This window comes from Durio zibethinus, chromosome 10, assembly GCF_047325235.1.
Source record: "Durio zibethinus cultivar Kanyao isolate XHJ-2024 chromosome 10, ASM4732523v1, whole genome shotgun sequence".
NCBI lineage: Eukaryota > Viridiplantae > Streptophyta > Magnoliopsida > Malvales > Malvaceae > Durio > Durio zibethinus.
Genome location: NC_143171.1, coordinates 8,061,032 through 8,088,813, shown reverse-complemented (window position 1 = coordinate 8,088,813; position 27,782 = coordinate 8,061,032). Strand labels below are relative to the sequence as shown.

The 27,782-nt window shown below is 32.0% G+C and overlaps 2 protein-coding genes across 6 annotated transcripts; both read left to right on the top strand.

The window, feature by feature from the left end:
• The first annotated feature begins 1,760 nt into the window (after positions 1–1,760).
• LOC111293044 (abscisic acid 8'-hydroxylase 3-like) lies at positions 1,761–8,937 on the top strand. Of its 5 annotated transcripts, XM_089766666.1 has the most exons (12): positions 1,763–2,453; positions 4,799–4,897; positions 4,992–5,098; positions 5,653–5,963; positions 6,478–6,802; positions 6,932–7,081; positions 7,258–7,509; positions 7,728–7,814; positions 7,907–7,985; positions 8,056–8,162; positions 8,243–8,361; positions 8,463–8,937. In XM_089766666.1, exons 4-12 carry the CDS (start codon positions 5,719–5,721, stop codon positions 8,566–8,568), a joined length of 1,470 nt encoding a protein of 489 aa, XP_089622792.1. In that variant the 5' UTR covers positions 1,763–2,453; positions 4,799–4,897; positions 4,992–5,098; positions 5,653–5,718; the 3' UTR covers positions 8,569–8,937. The 5 variants fall into 5 exon arrangements, with proteins under 5 accessions (XP_089622796.1, XP_089622795.1, XP_089622793.1 ...); XM_089766670.1 differs by lacking the exon at positions 5,653–5,963 and having other exon boundaries at positions 1,761–2,329; XM_089766669.1 differs by lacking the exon at positions 5,653–5,963 and having other exon boundaries at positions 1,761–2,329; positions 4,796–4,897.
• Positions 8,938–9,112: 175 nt separating this feature from the next.
• On the top strand, positions 9,113–13,768 carry LOC111293275 (abscisic acid 8'-hydroxylase 3-like). The gene is made up of 10 exons (XM_022886069.2): positions 9,113–9,409; positions 10,356–10,659; positions 11,108–11,432; positions 11,566–11,715; positions 11,971–12,222; positions 12,452–12,538; positions 12,627–12,705; positions 12,898–13,004; positions 13,131–13,249; positions 13,334–13,768. The coding sequence occupies exons 2-10, from the start codon at positions 10,412–10,414 to the stop codon at positions 13,437–13,439; spliced, it is 1,473 nt and encodes a 490-aa protein (XP_022741804.1). The 5' UTR covers positions 9,113–9,409; positions 10,356–10,411; the 3' UTR covers positions 13,440–13,768.
• The last annotated feature ends 14,014 nt before the right edge of the window (positions 13,769–27,782 follow it).

Below are 27,782 nucleotides of genomic sequence, written 5' to 3'. Positions count from 1 at the left end.
TAGTATAATAAGGGTTAGATTAAGCATGACGGAGCAGTAAGCTTGAAAAAATATTTGACAGTAATTAGAATAGAATTAAAAAGAAAGTATGTTGACTGAAAGTACTCCGAAGAGTTTGTAAGATAAGCTTGAGAGTATTTATGCATCAAAGTCATTGACTAACAAATTATGTTTGAAGATAGATCTGTATTCTCTAAAAATAAAAGAAAGTACGAGTTTTCATAATCACCTAAATGAGTTTAATAAATTAGTTTTTCAATTGCTGACAATTTCTATTGATGAGTTAGAAGATGAACAGAAGGCTTTAATTTTATTATCATCTTTGCTCAAGTCTTATTAGCCTTTAATTTAGACTTTATTGGTGGGTAGGTCTACTTTGAAATAAAATGATGTGACTGCCTTGTTGTGTGAGAATAAAAAGTTTATGGGAACACAAAACTCATCACATAAAGGAGTACACTAGCTGTAGAAGGTTTTGATTGCGGGAGGACTTAAAAGAAAGGTATTGGATCAAAAGAGAAATCCAAGTCAAAAGACAGAGATTACAGTGACATAAAATGTTATTATTGGGGTGAGAAAAGACATATCTAAACACTGCAAAAAAAATGAGAAGGAATATAGTTGCTTTCAAAAGGGTAAATGATAAGAAGAAATCAAATAAAGAAAAGAGTGATACTACTGTCATTGTGTCTAATGATGATAATGTCATTTTGATAACTTGTATAGATGAGACTCAGATTTTGAAAAGTGATAAAGGTTGGTTTTAGATTCGGCTGCTACAGTTTATATTTGTAATGGTAAGAGTTGCTTTGTGAAGTTGAAAGAGAATGTAAAGAATGGAGATATTGTGGTTGCTAACAATGAAAAGGTGCAGATTCAAGGCATTAAGAGTGTTTACCTTAGATCTCATAATAATGTTGTTAAGATACTTCGTCATGTAAGGTATGTATCAAGTTGTAACTACAATTTGATTACTTTGGATGAGTTAGCTTCGTAGGTATACATATTATGGTAGTAGTAATTGGTTAAAAGTATACAAGAATGATAGTGTGATTTTACAAAAGAATAGGATCAAAAATTAGTTGTACATGCTTGATGGAGGTTCAATTGCTTAGATTCATGTGATGAAAAAAAAGAAGAAAAGTAAGCGTATTAACTTTACAGATACTGTTGAAATGTTTGGAGAATCAAGTCAATGAAAGATTTGTTGGGGTTTACCTTAAATCTCATAATCTCACATTAAAAGTTAAGTAGAATTATAAGAGTTTGAGTTTGTTTCGTATAACATCGAGAGTTTTAAAAATATAAGGGTTTCACCGTTATAAATAAGATGTTTTGGCTTTAATTTGGTAATCTCAAATAATTAGACACCTAGAAAATAGCCAAATGAGTAGGCTATTAAAATGATGTAATTGAGTTTGAGTTAAGTTTTAAATAAGAAGTTTTTTGTAACTTTTTTCATTTTAAAAATCTCATTGTTATAAAAATTTATTTGTTAGTGGATTAGGTTTAGAGTAGATCATTTTGAGTTGAGTCGAAATAAATATATTTATATATTTTTATTCTTGATTTGAATTTATTATTCTGTGTATAGGTTCTGTGTGTGTATTGATTTACGAACAATAACCGGATTTGCACTAACTGAAATTTCCAATTAGCTTCCTCCCCCATACGCTGCTTGTTTTGTCGGTCAAAAGACGTGTATTACTAGCTTCCCATTTGAGGTGAGTTGTCATCCTTCTAAAGTCTTCAAAAGTTGCATTTTGAGCTGTCCAAATTGACCAAACACTAGGTGGTAGTAAATCTTGACAAAGTTGGCTACATTTTCGGTTCACTTGGTGTTCAGTCTTCTTCATCCAAAATTTGAAATCAAAAGTTGCAGGACCCAGGAAACGGATTTATGATAAAAGAAATCAAAATATATGAAAGCCAGTATTTTGGGTCTGGGTTCACTGTTGGGTAATCACAGGCAATGGACTACTTCCTTTGGACTCTGCCCACTGAAGGATTCTGACAGGGTTTGATAGTTTCATCCTGACTAAATATAGTCTCAAAGAGCCTGAGAAAAGCCCATATTCTATGTCTTCATCTGCCCTTTCAGGCCTGACTATAAATAGTAAATTGTCTCCGCAACGAGGCTGAATGTCAGTGCTTCTTTTCCACACGAGTAGCTTGGTGTATGAAAACCAGTCTGATGACAATGATCGAGCAACTGTAATCTGCTATTCATAATTTTCAAGATTCACAAAGATTTAAACTAAAATCTGAGTGAAAGAGAAATATCTACTGATCAACCTGGGCTACCCTGCAGCAAAACACACGGGATTGTGTAAGAATGGGCCTCCTCCACCAACTACTTTAATCTGCAACTTTCAACATTGCATCTGTTACTACAATCATTATAGATCACACATGAACACCACTCTAAGCTGTCATTTTAGCCATCAATTGAGGTAAACCCTCTCTTTGCCTGACTGCTCCTGCATATTCCGGATAAGCATTTTCATTTTCCCAATCATGGCAACACTGTATAGGCCACTCAGTTTCAAAATCCTTAGACCTAATTGAAAGTCTAGTCCTTTCATTCCAGGAAGCAAAACAATCATTCCACTAAGACCCTCTGTATGCACATCTTCATTCTTCCAATTATCACTGTCCTTTTACGGCGACAGATTATGTTTGAAAAGCTATTCTCAAAAAATAAATAAATAAATAAAAATAAAAGAAAACAGTCTTGCTACATTACTCTAACGCATGCATATACAGTAGTATGACACATTATGTGGCAGGAAGCTTACCACTATTCAAAATTATTTAAAAAAAAAGAAAAATTGTCTAATCAACCAGCATTAGTGTTGACGTGTTTTTTTTGTTTGGTCACCGGATGCTTGCTAGAAAGTGGAAAGGAAGGCTGGCTTGGATATCTGTCACAAAGAGAACGGGTGTCAGAGATATTACTTTCAAGTCATGCAAGAAGTGAGGGAAGGAAGGGAGGAATAAGTTAACAGAGCAAGTAAGAGCAAGTTGGAGAGTAAATGGTTTAGAATGAATTACCTATTGCCTGATTTTACCTTTTTTATTGAATTTTTGCTGGCATGACTAATTCATGGGAGAAAAGTAATAGAGGTTAGGAAGTCAAAAGCGGTTGAGGATGATAAATGCTCAAGACTGCAAAGAGAAATATTTGACTGCATTACGTCTTGCTTCCTTAAAGTATGACAAACTGATTAGTAAAACTGCAACCCATTTACATCAACTGAAAAGCAAGATACTGGGTGAAAAAGGTGAAAGCAACTGACAAAAAAGTTTCCTCCTCTAGCTGTCAAAGAGAGCCAATGGCTAATTCAAGAAAGAATTGCTGCTTCGCCAGGAAGCTTGCTATTAGGTCTTCCAGTGGACAACTCTATAATACACATTTCCTGGCAGATATCCATCTCCAGTCTGCAGCTTATTGGTCTCAGTGGAAGGTGCAGCAAACCCTTTTTAGAAGCAGGTGACAGAAAGTGATGCAACTGAGATTAAAAATTAGGCTAACTATAAACAAGATGGATATAATACAGGCTCTCTTTCCTCTTGAATGAAGGAGAGAATCTTAACAAAGAACTTTGTCTGATAAAACATCTGTTTAGATGGGAAACTACCACATGATATCCAGAATTTGGAATTCGTCCAAGATTCATTTCCTTATTAGTTATTAGGGGGTGGAAACAATTTTATTAAGATTGTGACTTAAGGGCATGTACGGTTCTTATAAAGGTGTCAAAATTTTGTAGTATTCAGACTGGGAAGCCTTCTTTTCTGGCCACTTCAAGAAGACCAGGAAGAGAAGAAGGGTGAAACAAGCATGGCAGTACGTTTTGATAGTCTTATCAATTGCAAACAGGATATTTGGCACTAGAAACTGGTATGCGTGAATCCTGGAATACTTGTAACCCGATAATTTAGTACTAATGGTAGAATTTAGAATTAGGAACATTACAATAGGGAAAAAGAATAGTAAAGGGGAATACCCTTTCTTTAGGAATTTCCTTTGTCAATATTTAATTCCTTAAAATCAAACTCATTTTCTTGTCAAGTAATAGAATTAATGTTTTTCCATAATGCTTCATAAGTTCACAACAGTTTTTGGCCTATCTTACGCTCATCAGATATTTAGTTTTTCCACAGGTGAAAAGTATTTCAAATAGCTATTAGATTTGATTAACTAACATATATCACTTGTTCAATGTACTAGAAATCCTTGACCATATGGATTAGCTACACCTTCAAGCTAATATGATTCAAAAAGGTCTGAGCTCGCTCAATGCTGTAGATCTTTTTGTCACTAATTATTATGACATAGAATGAAGATTCATTGTGCCTGTAATAAACTCTTATGTGAGGAGTTTAATGAAAGTTAAAAGGAAGGAAACCAAATTAAGGCATTGGTTTTCTCAACAGGCTGAGGTTGGGATGCAGAGCAACCCCTTCCCTAAAGAACAAAATATTCGAGGAATGTTGAATAACACATGAGAAACTTGTCTGATAAGAACCATGAGACCATCTGATAAGAACCATGAGACCATAGTGTTTGTGCCACTATTTTGTTTTACTACCTAAAAACTTAGTGTCAAGCTGCATTTAGTTTATTCAGGGGTTCATGAGTTCTTAATGACTAGATTTGAATCACCAGAACAGTATCATACCATTAACAATTGTTCAAAGTTTTGATTATCATGAATTTTCTTTCTGAGTCTCCTTAGTCCCCACCATTTTCCCATACAAGTCATAGTCAATGATTCTTTCCCACCATTAGCAGGTTGGCTGTAAACAGATGATACATTCTCACTCTAATGCGAACGAAGAGCCTTGTGGTGTTGAAAAGATGGAGCATTTGGAAGTTTTGATTAAAAAAAAGGTACAATGTCAATCAATTTTATACCTAATATCAGTCACAGAAATATCTACTGATGAATCTGAGCTCCTCTGCAACTATACACATGGGATTATAGCCGCATGGGCCTCCTCCACCAGAGACTTTTATCTGCAACATAGCATATCTACCATATCTGACAGACAGAACACCACTGCGAGCTGTCTTTGGTAGCTCTCACTTCAGGTGAACTCTCTTATAACTGTCTGCTCTTGCAAATTGCATATTGACATTTCTTTTCGGTAATGAGATTATCACACACCACTCAGATCAAAACCCTTAAACCTTGAGACTAGTGGTCCTTCCACTTCCATAGAGCTCCACTGAGACCTTAAGCTTGCATACATCTTTGCACTTCCAACTATCAATTTTCTCCTTCTTTTGTATACTACTTACGGACTCAAGTCCCAACTGTTGGGTCACCATTCGCAATGTAATGGCGCAACACTAATAATATGTGCACAGCACCATAACACCTTCTGTGGAAGGAATGTTCTCATCACTATACTAAAGCATGCGTCCATCTTGTCCAAATTGAAAATTTTTCTCCATATCATAATTATTATTACAAAATTGATAGAACATGCATCTTAATAAACTATTTTATTAGTGGGAATGATATAAGCCCTACTCTGAGACATCTATGTTAATTTTGTGTTGTTTAAGTTTAAGCATACAATTCAGATGTCCCTTATTATAGAAGATAGCTCAACATAAAATTTTCCTTTACATATATACAGTGCTGCACCACCTGAACAATAAATTTCAAGCTTTTGTCTCCTCTTGTTTGAGCAACCAATCTGAAGATGTCCAGTCCATCAATGGAAGACCTTGTCTTCCTTGCACAGAATTATTATGATATCATCATTGTTGCTGTGCTTTCTATAGGAATAACAATTTGTCTATCCAAATCCTGGAGAAGAACCTCATCTGATAAGGTTGACATCCCTGGCCGACTGGGCCTACCTTTCCTAGGTGAAACCTTCTCTTTTCTTTTGGCCACTAACAGCACAAGAGGGTGCTATGATTTTGTTAGACTCCGACGACAATGGTTAGTGATTTTTTCCAGCACTTCACCCTCTATAGTTCCTGGTTTATCACACAGGGTATCTAACCCCCTATATGTTTCTTTCTCGTCAATCATGATGTTCTGCTTTCTAAGTTTGGTTGCATGGATCTTAACTGCCTCCACTTCTGAGACAACATACTGGAACTAATGAAAGAAAATTATATGATGCTAAAATTGTCAGTGCATCACTAGGCTGATTGAGTCTGGTCTATTTGTTTAACTATTGAAACAAGATATGGATGAAGTTAAACTTCACCATGTTTGAACTTATTTAATCTATTCAACTCTTTTGGCTTAAAGATTACTTAAGCCTTACCAGATGAAGCAGAAAAGTTATTTTAGGCATTTATCAAGGTAAAGTTTGACACCAAATTCTAGATCAAAGTTAAACACCATTAATTTTTTTCCCACAGCACATGTAAAAGAATTCAATTTATCATTGTCTAGCAATAGAAGTATATAGAACATTTAAGTTTTAAAATTCTTGTGAAAGCAGGTATGGAAAGTGGTTCAAAACAAGGATATTTGGGCAGATCCATGTGTTTCTATCAAGCACCGAGGGTGCAAGAACGATCTTTACAAATGATTTTGTTCATTTCAACAAGGGATATGTGAAACCAATGGAAAAGGCCATAGGAGAGAAGAGCGTGCTATATGTACCACAGGAGAGCCACAAAAGAATTAGGCGTCTTCTCTCTGATCCTTTCTCCATGGATTCTTTATCTACATTTGTAAGAAAAATTGACAAAATGCTGATTCAAAGGCTAAATAAACTAGAAGAAAGTGGGAAAAGCTTTTCTGTGCTTGACTTTGGCATGAAGGTAATAAGTATGATGAGTCAACAACAATGTATCATGTCATAGATTACCAGTTTGGTACCCCCAGACAAATAATAGTGCTACCTACATTTCTGCTGAGTTCCTAAACTATCTGAAAATGTTGTTTTGCAGATGAACTTTGATGCAATGTGCAACATGCTGATGAGTGTTACTGATGATTCCTTGCTACAACAGATTGAAAAGGACTGCATTGATGTTGAAAAGTCCATGTTAGCCTTTCCTGTAATGTTTCCGGGCACCAGATACTACAAAGGCATGAAGGTAAGACAAACAGCATCGAGAAAGTACACAGGGTTTGCAATGACCTGGTCCTGATGCTGAAATAGTAAAAGCTGGTAGAAAAATTTAAACGAGACAAGCTTGTTTTAATCTCTCACCATGTTGATTTTATTCTTCCAAGTCGAAGCTGTTTATGCTAACGTGAATAGTCTATACAGGCACGCAAAAGGCTCATGGGAACCTTTAGAGAGATGATTGCCAGAAGACGGAACGGAATGGAATCCTCTGAGGACTTCCTACAGTCCATGTTACAGAGAGATTCATATCCACCTAATGAAAAGCTTGATGATTTCGAGATCATAGATAACCTTATAACAATGTTGATTGCAGGGAAGAGCACCACCGCGACTGCTATTATGTGGTGTGTCAAGTTCCTGGATGAAAACAGAGAAGCCCAAGACAGGCTTAGGGTGAGACTTGTATCTCACTGTGCAAATGTGATTAGAACAGAACTTTTAATCCATGAAGTATTTGGAGCAAAATAAGAAATCATTAAATAAATATTCAATCAAAGATTTCAGCCATTAGTAAATAAATTTCTAAATGGAAGTTTAGGGTAGGGCAAGAGGCACATAAAGGTGAAGTAAACCAAAAGACTTATTCATTTAAACATTGTTCCGGTTTACAGGAAGAACAACTTGCAATAGCCAGAAAGAAGCCAGAAGGAACTTCACTTATCCTGGGAGATCTTAACAGCATGCCATATGGCTTAAAGGTGAGAAACAAACAGAGCAGTCCCCCTTGGCTCTTTCCTTTGACTGCATGTGTGGAATTAGCATCATTATTTTACTTCTTGCAATTCTCCAGGTCATAAAAGAAACGCTGAGAATGTCAAATGTTGTGTTGTGGTTGCCCCGTGTTGCACTCCATGACTGCACAATTGATGGCAAGTCTAAATTTAAAACAACTTACTTTTGATGTTATTACCTTTCTATTATCACATTTATCCGTTGCAGGCTTTGAGATAAAGAAAGGGTGGCTTGTAAACATTGATTTAACCAGTATTCACTATGACCCTAATTTATACAAGGATCCTATGCAGTTCAACCCTACTAGATTTGATGTAATAAGCTCTACTTTCCATATTGATTTTGTTTCCCTTGTTTAGAATTCCAATAATATATCTGTAATTTTATGTTCCAGGAAACACAAAAGCTATATGGTTTCATCCCATTTGGATCAGGACCTAGGACATGCTTGGGGATGAATATGGCAAAAGTGACAATGTTGGTCTTTTTACATCGATTGACAACAGGATACAAGTGAGTTATTTATCACTCTCTACATCCCCTTTTTTCTCTGCCCCTTCTTACTGAATTATTCTATGACGTGATAAGATTTTAACCTTGAAATTCTTGTGTAGATGGACTGTTGACGATCTTGATCCTTCCCTAGAAAAGAAATCACTTATCCCTCGTCTCCGAAGTGGTTGCCCCATTACCCTGAAGGCCTTGAACAGGGAAAAATAAGCTTGGATGACCTAAGAGTGATTATTTCTTCATGTTAAGCATCTTCAGTGCTTGGAAGGCAAAGAACAGAAACAAGTGAAACTCTACCTAAATAAAAAAAGGGCATGCCTTGGCTGTGAAGAAACAGTTTCACCTAGCTTATGCATGAGATTGATTGCTTATTAAGTACATTGTGGGATACTTAATAGTTTTAATGGGAAAGAAGGACTAAAAAGAAAACATAAGCATCGATGATAATGTTTCTATATTGGTCATTATATCATGACTCGAGCTGTTTTGCTGTTTAAAAGAATAATAGCTTGCATATCATTAAGACTAGTATTTTCTACTTCTTAACAATGCCATTTGCCTGCTACTTCACACACTACCAGAATTTCCTACTTCACATTGAATAGAGCCTTTATTTCTGTTCGAAGGTTTGTCACTACAGTTGGAATCTAAAGTGTCATTCAGCACTTTCATTGTGTTGAATGGACATTTCAACTCTAGCCACTATGTTCAGCATTTTTGGCTTGTGAGTTTGTGGGTTTGTTGAGATTATAGAAAATTTCCAAGTGTATTGTCAATGTGACCTGTTACCATATAAATGGCCTTTCATTATCCTTATTTACTTTAACAACTTGTTGTACTGCAGATGACAGGTTCATTGGTATAATTGAGGTCTTTGAGTTGAAAGTACCATTTCATTATTATATCACTATATGGTTCGATCATTACTCAATTATAGTGAAATCTTCTCACCCTGTCTTTGTCATTTGAGGTAAGCCAACGTTAAACAGCTGAAGTTGTCTGCTGAACTTGCTTTGTTCTTGCCGTCAGACCAAGTCTACAGGACCAACAGGTCAACATTCTCCTTAAATCTAAAGACAAAAGCTATAACTCATCCTTAAAGCTTATTAAATGAGTTTCCTATAGTTTAAATGTCTGCTATTGTAAACAAATTGACATTTTTTGTCAATCATGAGGTTATCATCAGTTTATTATAGAAGAATCAGTTGAAAATCCTTGAACATGGAAACTAGTAGTCTTTCCACTTCCATGAAGCAAAACAGCCATTCCTGTATACCTAACTCTTGCAAACATCTATGGTAAAAAAAAAAAAAAAAACCTCTTGCATACATCTTTACACTTCCAATCATCAAATTTCTCCAATTTTGTTGACAAAACATGTTTGATTTTCTCAGTCTCAGACTCCCAGTAGTTTTTTCACCTTTCAGTGGAATAGGGCAACAATTACAACATGACATTCTCCTGTTAAAGGGATCTTCTCAGGACTACCAAAAGCATAAATTGAACTTGGCCTTTTTCAACTTTTTCTCCACATCATAATCCGTAATATTACCAATAAAAAAAAAAAAGGAAGAAAGAATTGAAAGATCACCTTAATCTACCATTTTATTAAGGCTAATGATATAAGCTCCACTCCTAGTTCTGGCGATGAAGATTGTCTTTGGCTTATGACTTATGTGAAATTTTCCTGTTTATGTCTTAGCACCCACCGTAGAATTAAAAATATGTATGCAACAGCATATATGACCAGCTCATACATGAGGAATCTCCGATTCACTATATACTAAAGGATGCCTTCAGCTTGTCCAATTTCAACTTTTAGTCCACATCATATTTATATAGAATAATAAATATTGAAAGATAATCTGTATCTACTGTCTTTACTTTGTGTGAATCTTGCCGGGATTAAGTCTAAGCATCCAGCCTAAGATTCTCCTCACTGCAAAGCATCATAAGCATTTGTCTTGTTAAGAACTCATTTCTTTCTATTTTATCAGCACAATGCACCATTTGAACCATACGACACAAGTTTTGTTGTTTCTCGAAGCTGAAAATGTTGAATCTATCGAAAGAAGGGCTTACCTTGCTTGTACAGAACCATTATGGTATTGTCATAGTTGCAATGCTTTCAATAGGAATAGCATCTCTTCTATGGAAAGTTTGGGAAAGTACTGTCTCAACCGATGAAGATGGTATTCCTGGCCAATTGGGTTTACCTTTTTTTGGTGAAACCTTCTCTTTCTTTTCGGCTTCTTACAGCACAAAAGGATGCTATGATTTTGTTAGGCAACGAAGAAAACGGTTTGTGATCTTAACTTCTTCATCTTCATCCTACATACCTTTTAGTGCATACAATTATCTATTATTCCATGGATCTTGCCTACAAATTTTCTTCTTGAGGAAACATACTATATTTCATACAAAGAAAATTCATAAAAATTTTGTTCGCATCAGATACGGATGAAGACATGAGATAATGATAACTAGCCCATTGGTCTCACAATTGAAACAAGACATGACTGAATTCAACCCGTTATCGAATTTGATCTAATTTAATCCGATTTCACTCTTAGACTCAGATTTTAACCCTATACAAACTGAATGCAACACTAAATTCTGAACAGATTTCTTCACCAAATTCTGAATAACTTTTTTTTTTGCTTCTGTAGTATTTTTACTATTTTATGAGATTTGGAATTGTCCTGTGCTAACAATAGAATACATGATTGACAAACCCGAATGAAAACAGGTATGGGAAGTGGTTCAAAACAAGGATACTCGGCAAGACTCATGTGTTTGTTCCAAGCATTGAGGGGGCAAAAACGATTTTAGCTAACGATTTTGTTCATTTCAACAAATCATATGTGAAATCAATGGCAGATGCAACTGGAGAGATGAGCGTGTTTTCTGTACCACATAAGATCCACACAAGAATAAGACGCCTTCTCTCTGATCCTTTTTCCATGAGTTCTTTATCCAAGTTCGTAGGAAAATTTGACAAGATGCTGTGTGAAAGGCTGGATAAACTCGAAAAAAGTGGGGAAAGCTTTAGAGTCATTGACTTCAGCTTGAAGGTAATAAAATTGTTTAGCTGTGTTTCATGGATGGTGTGATTGGGTCCACAAATATGTATATGTCAAGGAAAGAAATGGTAATATTGCTAGCTGTTTGCAGTTGAGTAACTAACCTCTCAATTCTATCTTGCAGATAACTTTTGATGCAATAGTGAACATGCTAATGAGTGTTACAGAGAATCCCTTGCTAGAACAGATTGAAAAAGACTGCACCGATGTTTCCAATTCCATGTTATCCATTCCCCTCATGATTCCTGGCACCAGATACTACAAAGGCATGAAGGTAAGATATATGACACCAAAGAGAAGGTTGCAGTTGCTAGCCTGGTTCTGAGACAGGCCTGACCTGAGAAGATGGCAAGAAATTGAACTGATAGTAATGAAATAAAACAGCTTCTTGTTGTGAATTTAACTGAGAATAGGACATAAAGAAAGGATAAAAAAGTTCCTTGCAATGAGCAGCCTTTTCATTATCTCTATGTGGCTTTTAATCTCTAAATTCCAAGCTATTGTTGCTAAATATAAAGAGTTTATACAGGGACGCGTAAAGCTCAATGAAATCTTTGGCAATATGATTGTCAGAAGACGGAGTGGAGAGGAGTATTTCGATGATTTTCTGCAGTCCATGGTAGAAAGAGATTCGTATTCTGCAGATGAAAAGCTTGACGATCAAGAGATGATAGATAACCTAATAACACTGATACTTGCAGGGCAGACCACCACCGCATCTGCTATGATGTGGTGTGTCAAGTTCCTAGATGATAACAAAGAACTCCTTGACAGGCTTAGGGTGAGATTTTTCATTGACACTATGCAAACATGTATAGAACTGAACCTTTAGTTCAGAGAGCAGTTGGAACAAACCCAAAAATCATTATACAATAATCCATATGATTTCAATCATTGGTTACCAAATTCCTAAATGGACAATCTAGAAATAAGAGGCAAGTTCAAATTTATTGCTGAAGTAACGAAAGAACTTCTTTTCTTCTTTTAAAATATTTTTTTCCAATCTGCAGGAAGAACAATTGTCAATAGCCAGAAATAAACCAGAAGGAGCCTCACTCACCCTTGAAGATCTTAATGATATGTCATATGGCTTCAAGGTTAGAATATATGAAGCAGTTCCTTTTCGCCCTCTTTTATCACTCCATGTATGGAATAGCCTCAACATTTTACTTCGTGCAATTCCAGGTTGTAAAAGAAACACTGAGAATGGCGAATGTCTTGATCTGGCTTCCCCGTGTTGCAATGAATGACTGCATAATTGATGGCAAGTCTCCCTTGTTGTTTATCTATTAATTGAACCTAACAAAGCAGCAGGATAAAAAAGTTTCAAGGCTGGGAAACTTATACCGTTCTTCTCCTTGTAGAATGATATGAGGCTATATCCTACTGCCTTCTTCAAAACAACCTCTATTAATCTATTGCTACCAATTATCACCCTTATATCCATGTGTTGCAGGCGTTGAGATAAAGAAAGGGTGGCTTGTAAACGTCGATGCAACCTGTGTACACTATGACCCTGATGTGTACAAGGACCCTAGGCGGTTCAACCCATCAAGATTTGACGTAATAAGCTAACTTGCAACATTGATTTTCTTTTCCTCTTTGCTGTTTGGAATTCCAACTGTTCCAACTATTCCAACTATTAGTCATGGAATTCTAACAGTATATTTATATTTCATCATGTTCCAGGAAATCCAGAAGCCCTACAGTTTCCTCCCTTTTGGAGCAGGACCAAGGACATGCTTAGGCATAAATATGGCAAAAGTGTTAATGTTGGTCTTTGTGCATAGACTGACTAGTGGATACAAGTAAGCTATTTTCAATCCTTTTATATATGAATCCTTTCTTATTTTATGGTATGTTGAAGATTAAACTTTGCAATTATTGTGTAGATGGAAACTTGATGATCCAGATAGTTCCCTAGAGAGGAAGGAACACATACCACGACTCAGAAGTGGTTGTCCGATAACCCTCAAGTTATTGAACATGGCAAAGTAAGCTGGGATTGTCTCTGAGAAGAGTCTTTCTCCATTGTGAAGGCGTACAAAGCGCCTGGCATTCATTAAAGGCTCAGATCAGATTAAATTAAATACGACTATATATAATTAAATAAAAGCACATGATCAAGAAAGTCATCTACCTAGTTAGCCGCATATATATCATGCATGAAAATAGGTTTTTCGTTAGATCCAATTAGGCACCTAATATCTTTGGTGAAATGAAAATCATAAGCATTATCCTGGTGATGATAAGATGGTTCTCAATGCTGCTGTATTAAAGAGTTATCTGCATATTAATAAAAAATAGTGTGGCAATTTTTAGCCCAATCCTCAAGACTCATGTAATTTTGGCATTTGCGTGATGCATATGTAATTTTTATCTTTAAAAATTTAATTCAATAAATAAATTTTGCGGACGATAATAATAATAATAATAATAATAATAATAATAATAATAATAATAATAAATGTTAATCGATTGATTTTGATTTTGGTTTATATAAATAAATTTTGATAATTTTTAATATAATTTTAATTTTAATAGTCTTTGATATGTTTTGTTAATTTTTGTTAAAAGTTTCATAATATTTGATAAAATTTTAATAACTTTCAATATAATTTTAATAATCTTCTATATTAGTTTGATATCTTATTATATAAAATTTTTTCATAAAAGTACAATTAGGGCCGGAAGTGAAGTTTATGTTGATGTTTGAACCACAATTGATGAAATAATTGTGTGGAAAAGTGTATGCTGCAGAGGGCAGCAGATATGATAAGAAAATGACTAGAAAATAAAGAAGAATAGGTTCATGAAAATTTTCGTCTAGAATTATTTTTAGTATTACTATAATTTTTGCACTTAAATTTTTATTATATTGTGTTCTTATTTTATTTTGAAATTTATTATCGATATTATAAAAGTATAATTAAAAATAGTATGATTAATTAACTCAAATTTAAAATAGTTCAAAACTTGAATTAAGTATGAATAAAATTTTTACTTATTTTAAATTTAATTTAATTAAAAATTAATATAATATACAAAATTATAAAATGAACTAACTTGACTGAATTTTAATTAATTTAAAAAAATCAACAACTTATTGGCTATTTAAAACCCACAATGATTGAATATAATCAAAATTTAAATTGAAATAATAACACAATCAAAGTCTAAAATTTTTTGTTTATCTTCTAAACAATTTAAGAGTCCCTTATTTAAGTTTTTTTTTTTTCCTTCATGTTCAACATCCCATTTTTATTGTTTTTGTGGTAGAATTAATTAATTAATTTTTAAGAACATTTCTAAGTGAAATTATAATTGTAAATAATTGAATATAGTTCATTTTTATTTAGATTTAAGATTATTTGAATTTGGCTTTTTAAATAAAGAGAAACCTGTACCAACTATTGAGTCAAATTTACTTAGGTGCATAAGTGAATAATTGAGTATACTATGAATAGAAGTAAATAACAAAACTTGACTCAACCTAATTGATTCCTTATCTAAAATCTAAAACCCTACTTGAAATTATGAAAAGTTAAAATTCAAAATTATTAAAATACTAATTACATAATTAAATAAAGATTTATCAAATGAATTTTGCTAATACCCTTAAATCAATTTTAAGTTTAGTTAAATTATAATTTATAATAATATTTTGGCTAAATTATTACATAGGTACTTGTACTATTTCATTTTTTAAAATAAACTCGTATTCTTTATTATACCAAAATAAAGTCATATTCTTTTATTTGTATTCAAATAAACTCTTATTTCAAATCAAATATTTATTTATGTGAATGACAAATTTAGGTACAAATTAAAGATTAAAGACTTATTTTGATACAAATTAGAGCTCAATGGTTTATTTAACTGTAAATTAAAGGTTAAGAGTTTATTTTCATATGATAAAATTATAGGAGTTTATCTAAGTAAAATGATAAAATTCAAGAACTTTATTGTTGTTTTAGCCTAATATTTTTATATTAAATGCAATAGTGATAATTAATTTGACCAATTTCAATGCTTGTGAACAAATATTAGTTAATATAGTAACTTTAAAAATTTTAATATAACATTGAATATTACTTAATTGATATAATGGAGAAAATGAAAGAGTATACAATGTTTCTCCTAAAAAATAATTTCATATTAATCCTAAAAAGTTTGAAATCAATACATTTGTATATTTTTCATTGAAACATAATATAGCATTAATTTTGTTGTCATGTAAAGAAGATAGTGCTATGCATAAACAGTCAATCTTTTGTTTCATTTTTTGCTTGGCATAACCTTTCATTAGTATTTCCATTGATTGAATGTAATTATACATTCTACCAATTAAAATCTTATTTTTTATTTTATTTGAAAATTTTTATTATACAAAAATATTAAAATACATAATTTAAAAATTAAAATAAAATAAAATAAATTATTAACCTTAGTACTTCTCGTGTTTTTTTTTAAGGAAATTATAATTTTTAAAATAATAAACTTGTTAATTAACACCTATATGATTTATAATGACTTAATTTTTAATATTAACAATATAAATTTTCATGAATGAATATAATATTAGCTGTGGTCAAAAAATGTAACATTAATATAAACACATTCAAAATATGGTTCCAATGAATTTTGTCACATCTTACAAATATTCACAAAAAACAATTAATCTTACTTCATTTTATAATTCTTTGCCTAAATAATTCATGTTAGGGTTTTAAACCAACTAATGACAAATAAAAGCTAGCAATTTAATACAATTGAAAAAGACTAAATCATCTTGAGATAGAAATTAATTAAGGCAAACAATTCTTATGATTATTTGGTCTTGAGTTACTAATAACTCCATCACCTCCTGAATCATTTAATTCTATAGGTGAAAATCCAATTGAAATGTTTAAAATATTCAATGAATCATATAGTTCTAATTGTTGGTGGAAGGTGCGTGCAATTGATTTGCATTTGATTTGATATTAGTTTTATTCATAGAAATAATAATTATAAAATTCTAAAGGAAAATAAAAAGATAAATTAATTATAGAGGTTAGGTAAAGCTATAAGAATGATATATATATATATATATTAAAAAATATTTCAAATGACTAAAAAGATTTAATTATATTATCAATGGTTAAATAATTTGTACAAAAAATAATCAAATAATCAACTCATAAAACATACAAACAATAATACGGTTAACAAACATATATGGTTAGCAAATCAATTAAAATAAAAAATTGAAAGGCAAAAAATAGAAAAAAAATGCATCAATGACTTGATTATGATTATCTTTGATGAATTTATTTATCAATATGAACTACATGTGCAATTGTTTTTACAACAATAAAAAAGACTCCATATATTGTCTTATTGCTATGCACATCAATAAGTTTCGATCTCATTCTATTTGCATTTTTATTTGATATAAAAATCATATTTTATGTCTTAGTATGAGTCTAATTTTTAAAAAATATTTAAATTAAAATTTATAAAAAAATTTCTAACTGTATTTTAATCAATTAATTTTAACATTTTTGAAATTAAAATTTTATTAAGAGTGTTTTAGTCAATCACTTTTAGTTGATGGCAAAAAAAGTTATTTTTAGCATTTTTTAGTCTAATTATAAAAACGAGTCTAATAATAAAAAAAAAGAAAATTTATCTAAATTAAATTTTATAAAAAATTTATTAAAGATATTTTAGTCAATCACTTTTAACAATTTTGGAACTAAAATTTTAAAATTTTAAGTAGATTAATTTACATAAAGTCTATTTTTAATTTTAGTTAATTTAAATTAAACTTAAATAAATTAATAAAATTTATATATATTTAAAAATAATTTTATTAATTTAAAATTTCATTAGAATATTTAGGTTTATAACTTTTAACAATTTTAAAGTTATATTTTTAAATATTATAAAATAATTATATTTACCTATATTGAAAGAAATAATAAATTCATTGTCAATATTATTAATTGGTTTCGATCTCAACGGTTTATATTAGTTAGAACTATATTACCATATGCCTAAAAAATCTCTTAAAGTTTTAATGATATAATTTAATAAAGAATTTAGCTAACTTTTGTTTTTTTTTTTTTCTAATTTTAAATGAAATAAATTTATAAAGTAGAAACAAATAACTTTACTAAGATTGTACACCAATTATTGAGAGAATCTACCTCTTGGAGAAGCAACCTAATAAGAAAAGTCTTTCCTTTGGCCCACGAGTTGAGTAGGGATTGCTTTCATATTATCCATGATGTTAGAAGGTAATTGAAAGGACAAGGGAAGATCACGATGATTATACAAAGCTCTAAGCATTATCTAATAGTGGTTTCATTCTTTCTAAGGTTGAAAAGGCCTTAAATGTAAGCACACAAGCTATCACCACTTAGCCAATTGTCAAACCAAAGGTTGATGGTGGAACCATCCCTTACAACCCAGCTAAAACCTTTTTTCACAATAGTTCCCACCCATTTCATTACTTTCCATATAACTGAGACTTTAAGGGGAGGTTTAGTTCGGGAAAATTCACACATTTTTTTCCAAAATCTTATTGTTGAGTATTTGATTCTAATGTTTAGTTTAAGGTAATTTAATTTCAAAAAAATTTGACAGATTCTCAACAGTACCCAAAGTTTCAGATCGAAAACTTATATCTCCCTATGTTATTCTAAGATTCCAAGCGAAAAGTAGTGTTATTTCTAAATTTGACCTAAATAAAAAATTATGAAATAACCGTTATCCTTTTGATTTTTTGAAAGTGATTATTTAAGGCGTTTTTGGACCATAAATGTCTTAAATAATACCTTTTGATTTTTTTAAGAAGATTATTTAATCCCTTATTTAAGGTTTTTTTTTACAAAAATACTTTAAATAATCTCCTTTAAAATGTATTAGCAAATTTTTTAAGGCATTTTTAGACTAAAAACACCTTAAATTATACCTTTCAATTTTTTTTATTTGGCTTATTTAAGGCGTTTTTGGATAAAACAGTCTTAAATAATCCATTTAAGGTGTTTTTAGACTAAAAACACTTTAAATAATACCCTTTATTTTTTTATTTGGCTTATTTAAGGTATTTTTGGATAAAAACGCCTTAAATAAATCTCTTTAAAATGTATCAGCTAATTTTTTAAGGTGTTTTTAGTCTAAAAATATCTTAAATAATACCCTTCAATTTTGAAAGGGCTTTTTTAAGACATTTTTGGTCTAAAACATCTTAAATAATCTCTTTCATTACTTATAAGATTTAAGAGATAAAATATTAAAATACTTAAGTATCTCAGTTGATTAAAGCTTATGGCTATTAACCATAAGATCATAGGTTTGATCCCTTCTTTTAATATTTTAAGCATTTGTCAATGGATTATTTGAGGTATTTTTTTATCAATAACGTCTTAAATAAGCCAAATAAAAAAATTGAAGAAGATTATTTAAGGTATTTTTGGATAAAAATACCTTAAATAAGCTAAAGAAAAAAAATTAAAGGGTATTATTTAAAGTGTTTTTGGTTTAAAAATGGCTTTAAAATCCTCTAATACATTTTAAATGGAATTATTTAAGGTGTTTTTGAGATTATTTCCAACAACACCTTAAATAATCTCTTTATATTTTTTAAATAGTTAACATTCGTCATATATATCAAGAAGATTATAGTAATTATTCAAGATTTAATATATGTGGATTCTTCTCAACCAAAAGAGTGAATCTTAACATAGGATGTCCTGAAAATGAAAGAAAATCCCAGGTATAGTACTTTTATAGGAATTACTATTTTTTTTGAAATTTATGATTTCGTAAACCAAACAACCCTTTTCCTAGTGCTATTTATCTAAAGATATTTAGCTTTCAACATTGAAGCTTGAAGAGTTTCCCCTTGATGCATGAAACTTTATACCAACTTAGCCAATTAGGCTTTGTTTTAAGTTCTAGCCTCCCTTAAGCCAAGCTCACCCTTACTTTTTTTTTTTTTTGGTGGTTACCATACTCTAGTTTAGGAGGTATCCTCTTCTTTTCTCCAATTTCGCCCCATAAGAAATTTTTGTTAACTCTATCTAGCTTATTACAAATACTCACAAGTAAAGCTTTACATTACATGTAATACATGAGAATGTTTTTCACAATAGATTTTCTCAAGATAATCTTACCAATTAGGGATAGCAAATAAACATTCCACCATGCTAATTTTGATCTGATTTTGTTGATGATGAACATGTAATCATCTCTATTAACTTTTCCCTTGTGAATAGGGAATCCTAAATATCTACCAAGTTCGTTGGCATCCCAAATTTTTAAAACATTAACAAAATTAACCTAAAGCTCATGACTGGTGTTAAACAAGAAGTAAACCCTAAACTTTTCTAGGTTTATCTTTTGTCTAGACTCGCTATAGAAGTCAATTAACACTTCTTTCATTGTGCTGGCAGTCTCTATATTAGTTTTGCCTAAAAGAATGATATTATCAGCAAATATAACATGAGAAAAAGTGAGGCCATTTCAAGATACACCATTAGGGTACCATTTTTTATCCTCCACAGCTTTCATAATTCTCATGTTAAAAAATTCCATACACATAATTAACAAATAAGTGGATAAAAGGGCTCTTTACCTAAGGCCCTTGGAGGGATTAAATTTATCCAAGACCCCTCTATTCAAAATGACAACAATAGATGAAGATAAAAAATAACTCATAATAAGAGAAATCCATGGTTGCAATAAATTAAAGAAGCTTAAAACTTTTCTTATAAAACCCTATTCATATGCCTTCTTTGAGTCCAACTTCACCATCATGTGTCAATGCTTGCTTTTTTCATTTTGAATGAGTGGATCAGTTCGTGAACAATAATAGCATTGTTACACCCATTTCTACCTAAAATGAAGCTTGCTTGGAGAGATGATATCAATTTATCTAAAATAGGTCTAAGTCTTTCGACCATAATCTTAGAGACAACTTTGAAAGGAATATTGCAGAGACTGATATGCCTAAATTGTTCTATTCTTGAAAAGTTGTTATACTTTGGTATTAAAGAGATAAGGGTTTCATTCAATTAATCTAGCATTGTTGCTTGATCAAAAATGGCTTTAATAGTGGCATGCACCTTATCTTTAACAACATCATTGTTAGGCATGAAGTAATAAATACAATAATGCAAAAGTAATATATCATAAAACCCATAGTAATAAATAACAATCAATAATCAACAATGCAAGAAAAATAAAACACACCAAGATTTACATGAAAAATCCTCTAATGTAGAGGAAAAAACTATGGACCACCAGAAAAAAATCTTCACTATCAAATAATAGATATATAAAGTCATTCTCTAACTAAAACAGAGCTAATCAATAACTAGAGAGATAATTAAAAAAATTTCATGAAATAGGTGACTCAACAAATACACCATGAATTTATTTTTAGAGAGCTTCAAACTTGATTTTCATCATTCAGAATGTAGAACTTTGAATCATAAACTTGCTGATAAAATTTTTGCTCAATCGGACAACAGATCAACTTTCATTCAACTAACTTTCCCTTATTCCTTTTCTTTTATTTTCCTGGCTTTTTTTTTTCTTTTCTTGGTTTGTAGCACTACATTTTTTCTCCTTAAAATAATCCCACCTTTTTTTATTAAGTAGCTAGGACTCTATGTAAAAAAAAAAAAAAAGACCAAGGCCTATGGCCTTTGATTAGTCCAAACCCAATTACATGGGGTTGGATCTCACTTTTCTAACAATCTTCCTTTTCAGCCTCATTAGGAGGAAATTCATTACAATAGCAGTTTCATTTAGAATTTACCTTGGTCAAAGAACTCATTTCGGCCAAGTTAGTACAAGTTCAAACTTCTCTCTGAGAAGTGTCAATCAACATATCTATTACATTCTTATCAGTTTGGATTTTTTTTAATAGTATCTATTGCTCTTCAATCATTAAACGTAACCAGTGATATCTAACATCAATATGCTTCATTCTAGCATAGTATATGACATTCATACTTAAATCTAAAATACTTTGACTCTCACAAAATATCACATTTTTTTTATTTAACCTTAATTCAAGAAGAAAATATTTTATCTAAAGCATTTCTTTACTCACTTCTGTTGTTGTAATATACTTAACCTCTGTAGTTAATAAAGCAACACACTTCTATAATATAGACTACCAAAATACAGTTTCTCTTGTAAAAGTGAACAAATACCCTGAAGTAGATTTTTTACCATTAAAATCACCTACCATGTCAACATTAGTAAACCCTTCTAAAACTAGTTTTGAAACACTATAACTCAAGCACATTTTTGAAATGCCCTCAAATATCTAAAAATTTATTTCACTATTTTTCAGTGACCTTTCTTGGATTAGAAAGAAATCTGCTCATTACACTAATTGCATGAGTAATGTCAGGCAGTATGCAAATCGTAAGATAATCAAAGAATCGACTACAAAAGAATAAAGAATACTAGATATAGTTAGTTACTCTTTCTTAGTCATAGAACAAGATTTCTTACTCAGATAAAAATGGTTGGCAAGTGAACTATTAACAAATTTAGCATGTTGCATGTTAAATCTATTAAGCACCTATTCAACATATTTTTTGTTGTGACAGCCATAATTTTTCAACTTTCTTATCCTGGATAATGTCCATACCGAAAATCTATTTTGCTGGACCTAAATCCTTTATGTCAAAAGACTTAAACAATTATTCTTTCAACTTGTGAACCATATCAACATTTTGTCTGACAATCAACATATCATTAACATATAATAAAAGAATAATAAAGTTACCACTAGGGAATTTTTTGACATACACATAATGATCCGTTATCATTCTTTTATAGTTGTGGCTCATCATAAAAAAATTAAACTTTTTGTACTATTGTCACGGAGCTTGTTTCAAGCCATACAAGCTTTTCTTTAGTTTACAAACTAAGTGTTTTTTTTTTCACTTCAAAACCCTCAAGCTGATTCATATAAATATTTTTCTATAAGTCATCATGTAAGAATATAGTTTTGACATCAAGTTGCTCAAGCTCAATATTCAAACTAGCTACTAATCTCAAATCACTCGAACGAAACTTATATTCATAACAGAAAAGAAGATCTCATCAAAATTTATGCTTGATTTATGAGAAAAATCTTTCACCACTAATCGAGCTTTGTACCTCACTAGCTTATCACCATCATTTTTCAACTTGAACACTCATTTATTTTTCAATGGGCTCTTTTTTTTTTTGAAAGTTTAACAAGATCATATGTATCATTTTTTCATAATGACTCCATCTCTTCTTTCATTGCTTTTAACTAGTACTCTTTATTCGAAGTAACCTACACATCTTGAAAGCTCTGGCTCCCCTTCACTGATAACTAAAATAAAATTTAAACTTAGATACCTGATAGATGGCTTATACTGTCTAATAGATCTTCTAAACAGAGACTATACACCACTTAATAACGAAAGTAGCTCTTTTTGCTTAACACTTTTTGATAGAGAGGATTGCTCACTTTGCTCAAAACTGATTACATCTGGCTCATCACCAACTGTGACTGGCTCATTCATATTTTTAAGTTTTATTTTTTGCTCATTTTCACCACCTGTGGCTCTTTCTTGTAGAACTCCTATCAGTGTTAAAATATCACACTCAAAAGTAACTTGTGTAGTCTTCTCATTTTCTGAAGGTTTGATATGATTTCTTTTTCATGAAAGACCATATTTCTATTTCTAACTGCCTTTCTCTTCATTGGATCTCATACCCTGTAGTCAAATTTCTTATCACCATATCTTACAAACACATATTATGTGTCTTTACTGTCAAACTTTGACCTATGCTCTTTCGATACTTGCATAAATACTTTATATCTAAAAATTTTTAAGTGAAATATGAAGCATTTTTTCATGTCTACACTCTTTCTGGAATGTCAAAGCTTAAAAGAACTAATGGTGATTTGTTAAGCAAATAACAAGCTATGTTGACTGCTTCACCCTAAAATGGATTTGATAATTTTGTCATCCTTAATATGCATTTGACTTTTTTCATAATGGTACGGTTCATACTTTTAGCTATACCATTATGCTATAATGTTTCAGGTTCTGTCATCTCATGCCTGGTCCTATAATTTGAATAGTACTCTTCAAAGCCGTTGAATGTGTATTCTCTACCATTATCAGTTTGAATACACTTCAAGGGTAGTCCTATCATCTTTTCCACCAAGCATGAAATTTTTAAAAATACTGTAATACCTAACTTTTATTTTTTAACATATACACTCAAGTTTTACGTGAAGCATCATAAATAAAAGTAACAAAATACTTGCTATCACCTAATGATTCAACCTCAATGGGACTATATACATCAAAATAAATCAATTTCAATATATTTTTTCTCTGAGAACTTTTACGAAAAGAAACTCTACAATGCTTACCAAATAAACAATGATCACATGAATTGAGAGACGTACCTTTGGTTAAAGAAATGAGAGACTATCTTGCCAAAATTTGTAATCCATTCTCGTTCATGTGTGCCTGCCTCTTATGTCACAAGTTTGCTGAAGCATTATTCTCAATGGCATTTATTTGGTTATCGTTCAATTGCATCATGTCTTGTACATTATACAGCATAGTTTTTCTCTTGCAATTACCATAGATCTTTTAAAAAGCTTTCACTGTCTATTCTTTTGTTGACTCTCATATCATTTCTTACCAAGAACATTAATAGCAAGGAAGTTCATTCTCATATTCGAAATGTGTTTGACATCCTTCAAACTTAATATGCAGTCCATCTTAGTTTGTACAATAATATCACTAATCTCAACAATCTACGACACACTCTTATTTTCCATCTTAGTCCAACCAAAGTATTTTGCTTTGTAAGTTTTAAACAATCCCTCTTAAGAACACAATGATATATCATTCCTGTGTCAACTATCCACTCAATATCGGGATCACTAATATGATTACAATCATCATGTGTACAAATTAAAATAACTGAATCACTATCTGAATTCACTATTGTAATATTACCATCATTTGAACTCTTATCTTTCTTATCTTTTTGCTCTTGTTTCAAAATTTTACAATATAATTTTATATGACCTATTTTACCACAATGAAAACACTTCACTTTATCTTTACACTTAGATCTATGTTTAGATTTACTACAATTTTTTGAGTTTTGACCTCTATCAATGTTTTTACCCTCGTTCTCTGTGACCAAAACTTGATTCCTAGGGTCTGAATCTTTTCTCCTTGCTTTTTCATTAAGAATACTTTTTTTTATATCTCTAATATCACCTTATAATCATGAGTTGAATTAAGAACAATTACAATTAAAGTATTCTAGCTGGCTAGCAATGAACCCAAAAAAAAATAATGCCTTTATTTCATCATCCATCTTAAGCTCCATAGTAGTCATCCAATTAAATATATCTTGAAAATCACTTAAGTACTTTATAATCGATCGCATATCCCTGTACTATAAAATTACAAGTTTTTAAATAAGCATAACTTTATTCATATCTATTTTTTCTCAAACAATGCTCCCATTTTTTTCTAAACAATGTGGGCATTTGTCTCCTACACTACATGATGAAACACGCTGATATCAACCCATTTTTTGACTGTAGCTTGTACCTTTCTGCCTAACTTCTTTCAATTTTTATCTTTCATATTTGCTAGTTTAACCAAATCACCCAATGCTGGCTCATACAAATATTTGTAGTATAAATGATTTTCCATCATATGCTTCCAAATTGAATAATTTGATGTTGTCAATTTTATCATGGAACTTGTATCACCCTCTATGATCTAAAACAAAATTTGCTTTTATCTTGGGTTGTTTCTGTATCGATGTCTCAAAATAACCATCGCTTTGATATCACTTATTAGGCTTGTAGTAATAAATACAACAAGGTAGAAGCAATATATCGTAATAAACCCACAGTAATAAATAACAATCAATAATTAATAATGCAGAAAAAATAAAGCATACCAAGATTTACATAAAAAACCCTCTAGTGTAAAGGAAAAATCACAGACCACCAGAAAAAAATTCTCCACTATCAAATAATGGATATATAAAGTTCTTCTCTAGCTAAAGCTAGAGCTAATCAATAACTACAGAGATAACTAAAAAAATCTCACTAAATAGGTGACTCAACAAATATACCTTAGATTTGTTTCTAGAGAGCTTCAAACCTGATCTTCACCATTCAGAATATAGAACTCTAAATCATAAACATGTTGATAAAGTTTTAGCTTAATCGAATAATGGATCAACTTCCGTTCAACCAACTCTCTCTTCTCCCTTTTCTCTCTATTCTCCTAACTTCTTTTTTTTTTTCCTTTCTTTTCTTGGTTTGTGGCATCACCTTCTTTTTTTTCTTAAAATAGCCCTATCTCTTTTTATTAAGTAGTTAAGGCTTTATGTAAAAAGAAAAACCAAAGCCTATGGCTTTTTATTAGTCCAAACCCAATTACATGGAACTGGACCTCACTTTCCTAACAATCACAGCATCGATGGTAAAATAAGGGGTGGAGTCCATCATGGCCAGGGCTTTATAAGGTTTGAAACTCCATAAAGCCTTTTGAATTTCTAACTCTAAAACGAGAACAATGAGGTTAAGTTGTTCCTAACCACTTATCTTAGCCCTACGTTTAGGGCCAGTCGTATAAAGGAGGGAGCTCTATGTATGCGAGGTGATGTACAATTTCGTGAAATGATTTTGAATCAAGTTGCACATCTCTCTTGGTTCAATTATCCACCTATCATCATGGTCCTCCAAGCCCGAGATTCTATTATAGCGACTTCTGAGGATGGTAGACACATGGAAGAATCTATTATTTCTTTCACCATCCGTAAGCCGGTTAACTTTAGATTTTAACACCCAAAGATCTTCTTCAGCTTTCAGAATCCTGTTGTACTCCTCCGGTAACATTTTTTGAAGATTCAACAAGAACTGATTGGGTATGTCTCCCAGGGCTTTCTCGATGCCAACTAAGTGGGCAAGAATTCTCTTTTTCCTCTTGGCTATGTTGCCAAAACAGCTAACATTCCACTCATACATGTCATTTTTCAGGGTGTCCATCCTTGGAGCGAGGACGAATGGTCTTGGCTCTAATTGTTTTAAATCAAAGGCATGAAATCAGGGTGGTCAAACCACATCTTTTGAAGGCAAAACAAATTAGGTCACATTCCAGGTACCCTGTTGTTCCACGACAACAAGACGGGGCAATGATCCGAGCGGGTTCTAGGAAGGTGGGTGACCTTTGCTTTGGGGTAAGCAAGACTCCACGTAGGGTTTGCAAAAACCAAATCAATCCTTTCTTAAATAAGATCCATGATTCCTCTATTATTAGACCATGTGAACCTAGGGCCCCAGAAACCAAGGTCTTCAAGTTAACAAAAGCTAGGACAATCCCGAAAAGCCATTGATCTAGAAAGAGACAGTGGTCTTCCTCTTTTTTTTGTCTTCACTACTAAGAAATCATTAGAGTAATCTAAAGCTAACCAAGGAAGATTGTGATAGAAAGCAGCAATTTTAGGTTTTCCCAGAGTAACATTCTTTCATTCAAACTTAGACTTGCGTAAATAGCAGAAAGTAACCAAGGTGAGTTAGAAGATTTTACCTTCATCGTAGCATGGATCTTTTGTTCGGTGGCACATATATCTCCAACATCAACCAAGTCGGACCTTCAAAGCTGTCAAATCCTTCATTTGTAACCAATAGTTACAGTCTCCTTCCAAGCATCAAAAAGGTAACCGATCGATAATATGGGGTACATCCTCGCCCCTAGCCCGGGTTTTGATAATAACCATAGTCACAGGTCCATGCATCCCAACCAGCTCCCTTGCAATACGAACAAAATCAGAATCTCTAGCACCCCTGCAATTCCATATAAGTACCGACATTGGAAGAGCTTGTGTGTTGGGGTGGCTCACTGTTAACCTCTGGAAACATGGATCACTTATTCCTCCCTCAGTGACCATCTTTGAATCGTTCTCCTCACCTTAAGATACAACTCGATCTTGTGGACAAAGAGATCCTTCCCCTAACAGGATGGATGAACTGATGCAAATGTGAAATTGCTTCACATGTAAACTGGTCCTTATCTTTAGCACCATTGCCTGTGAGCTGTTCCCCATGATCTTCAATGGGTGGCTTATAAGTTGGGCTTTCTGGATAGCTAGGATCCACCATGGGGGTTCAGTCGTGCTTCTGTCCAAGAGGAAACTTGAAATTGTGTTGAGTTTTACTCCTTGAAACTCTGCACTAGTTGAAGGTAAATCAACAAAGGCAAAAGAGGGTTTCTCCTATCTAGAATGGTCTCTTCC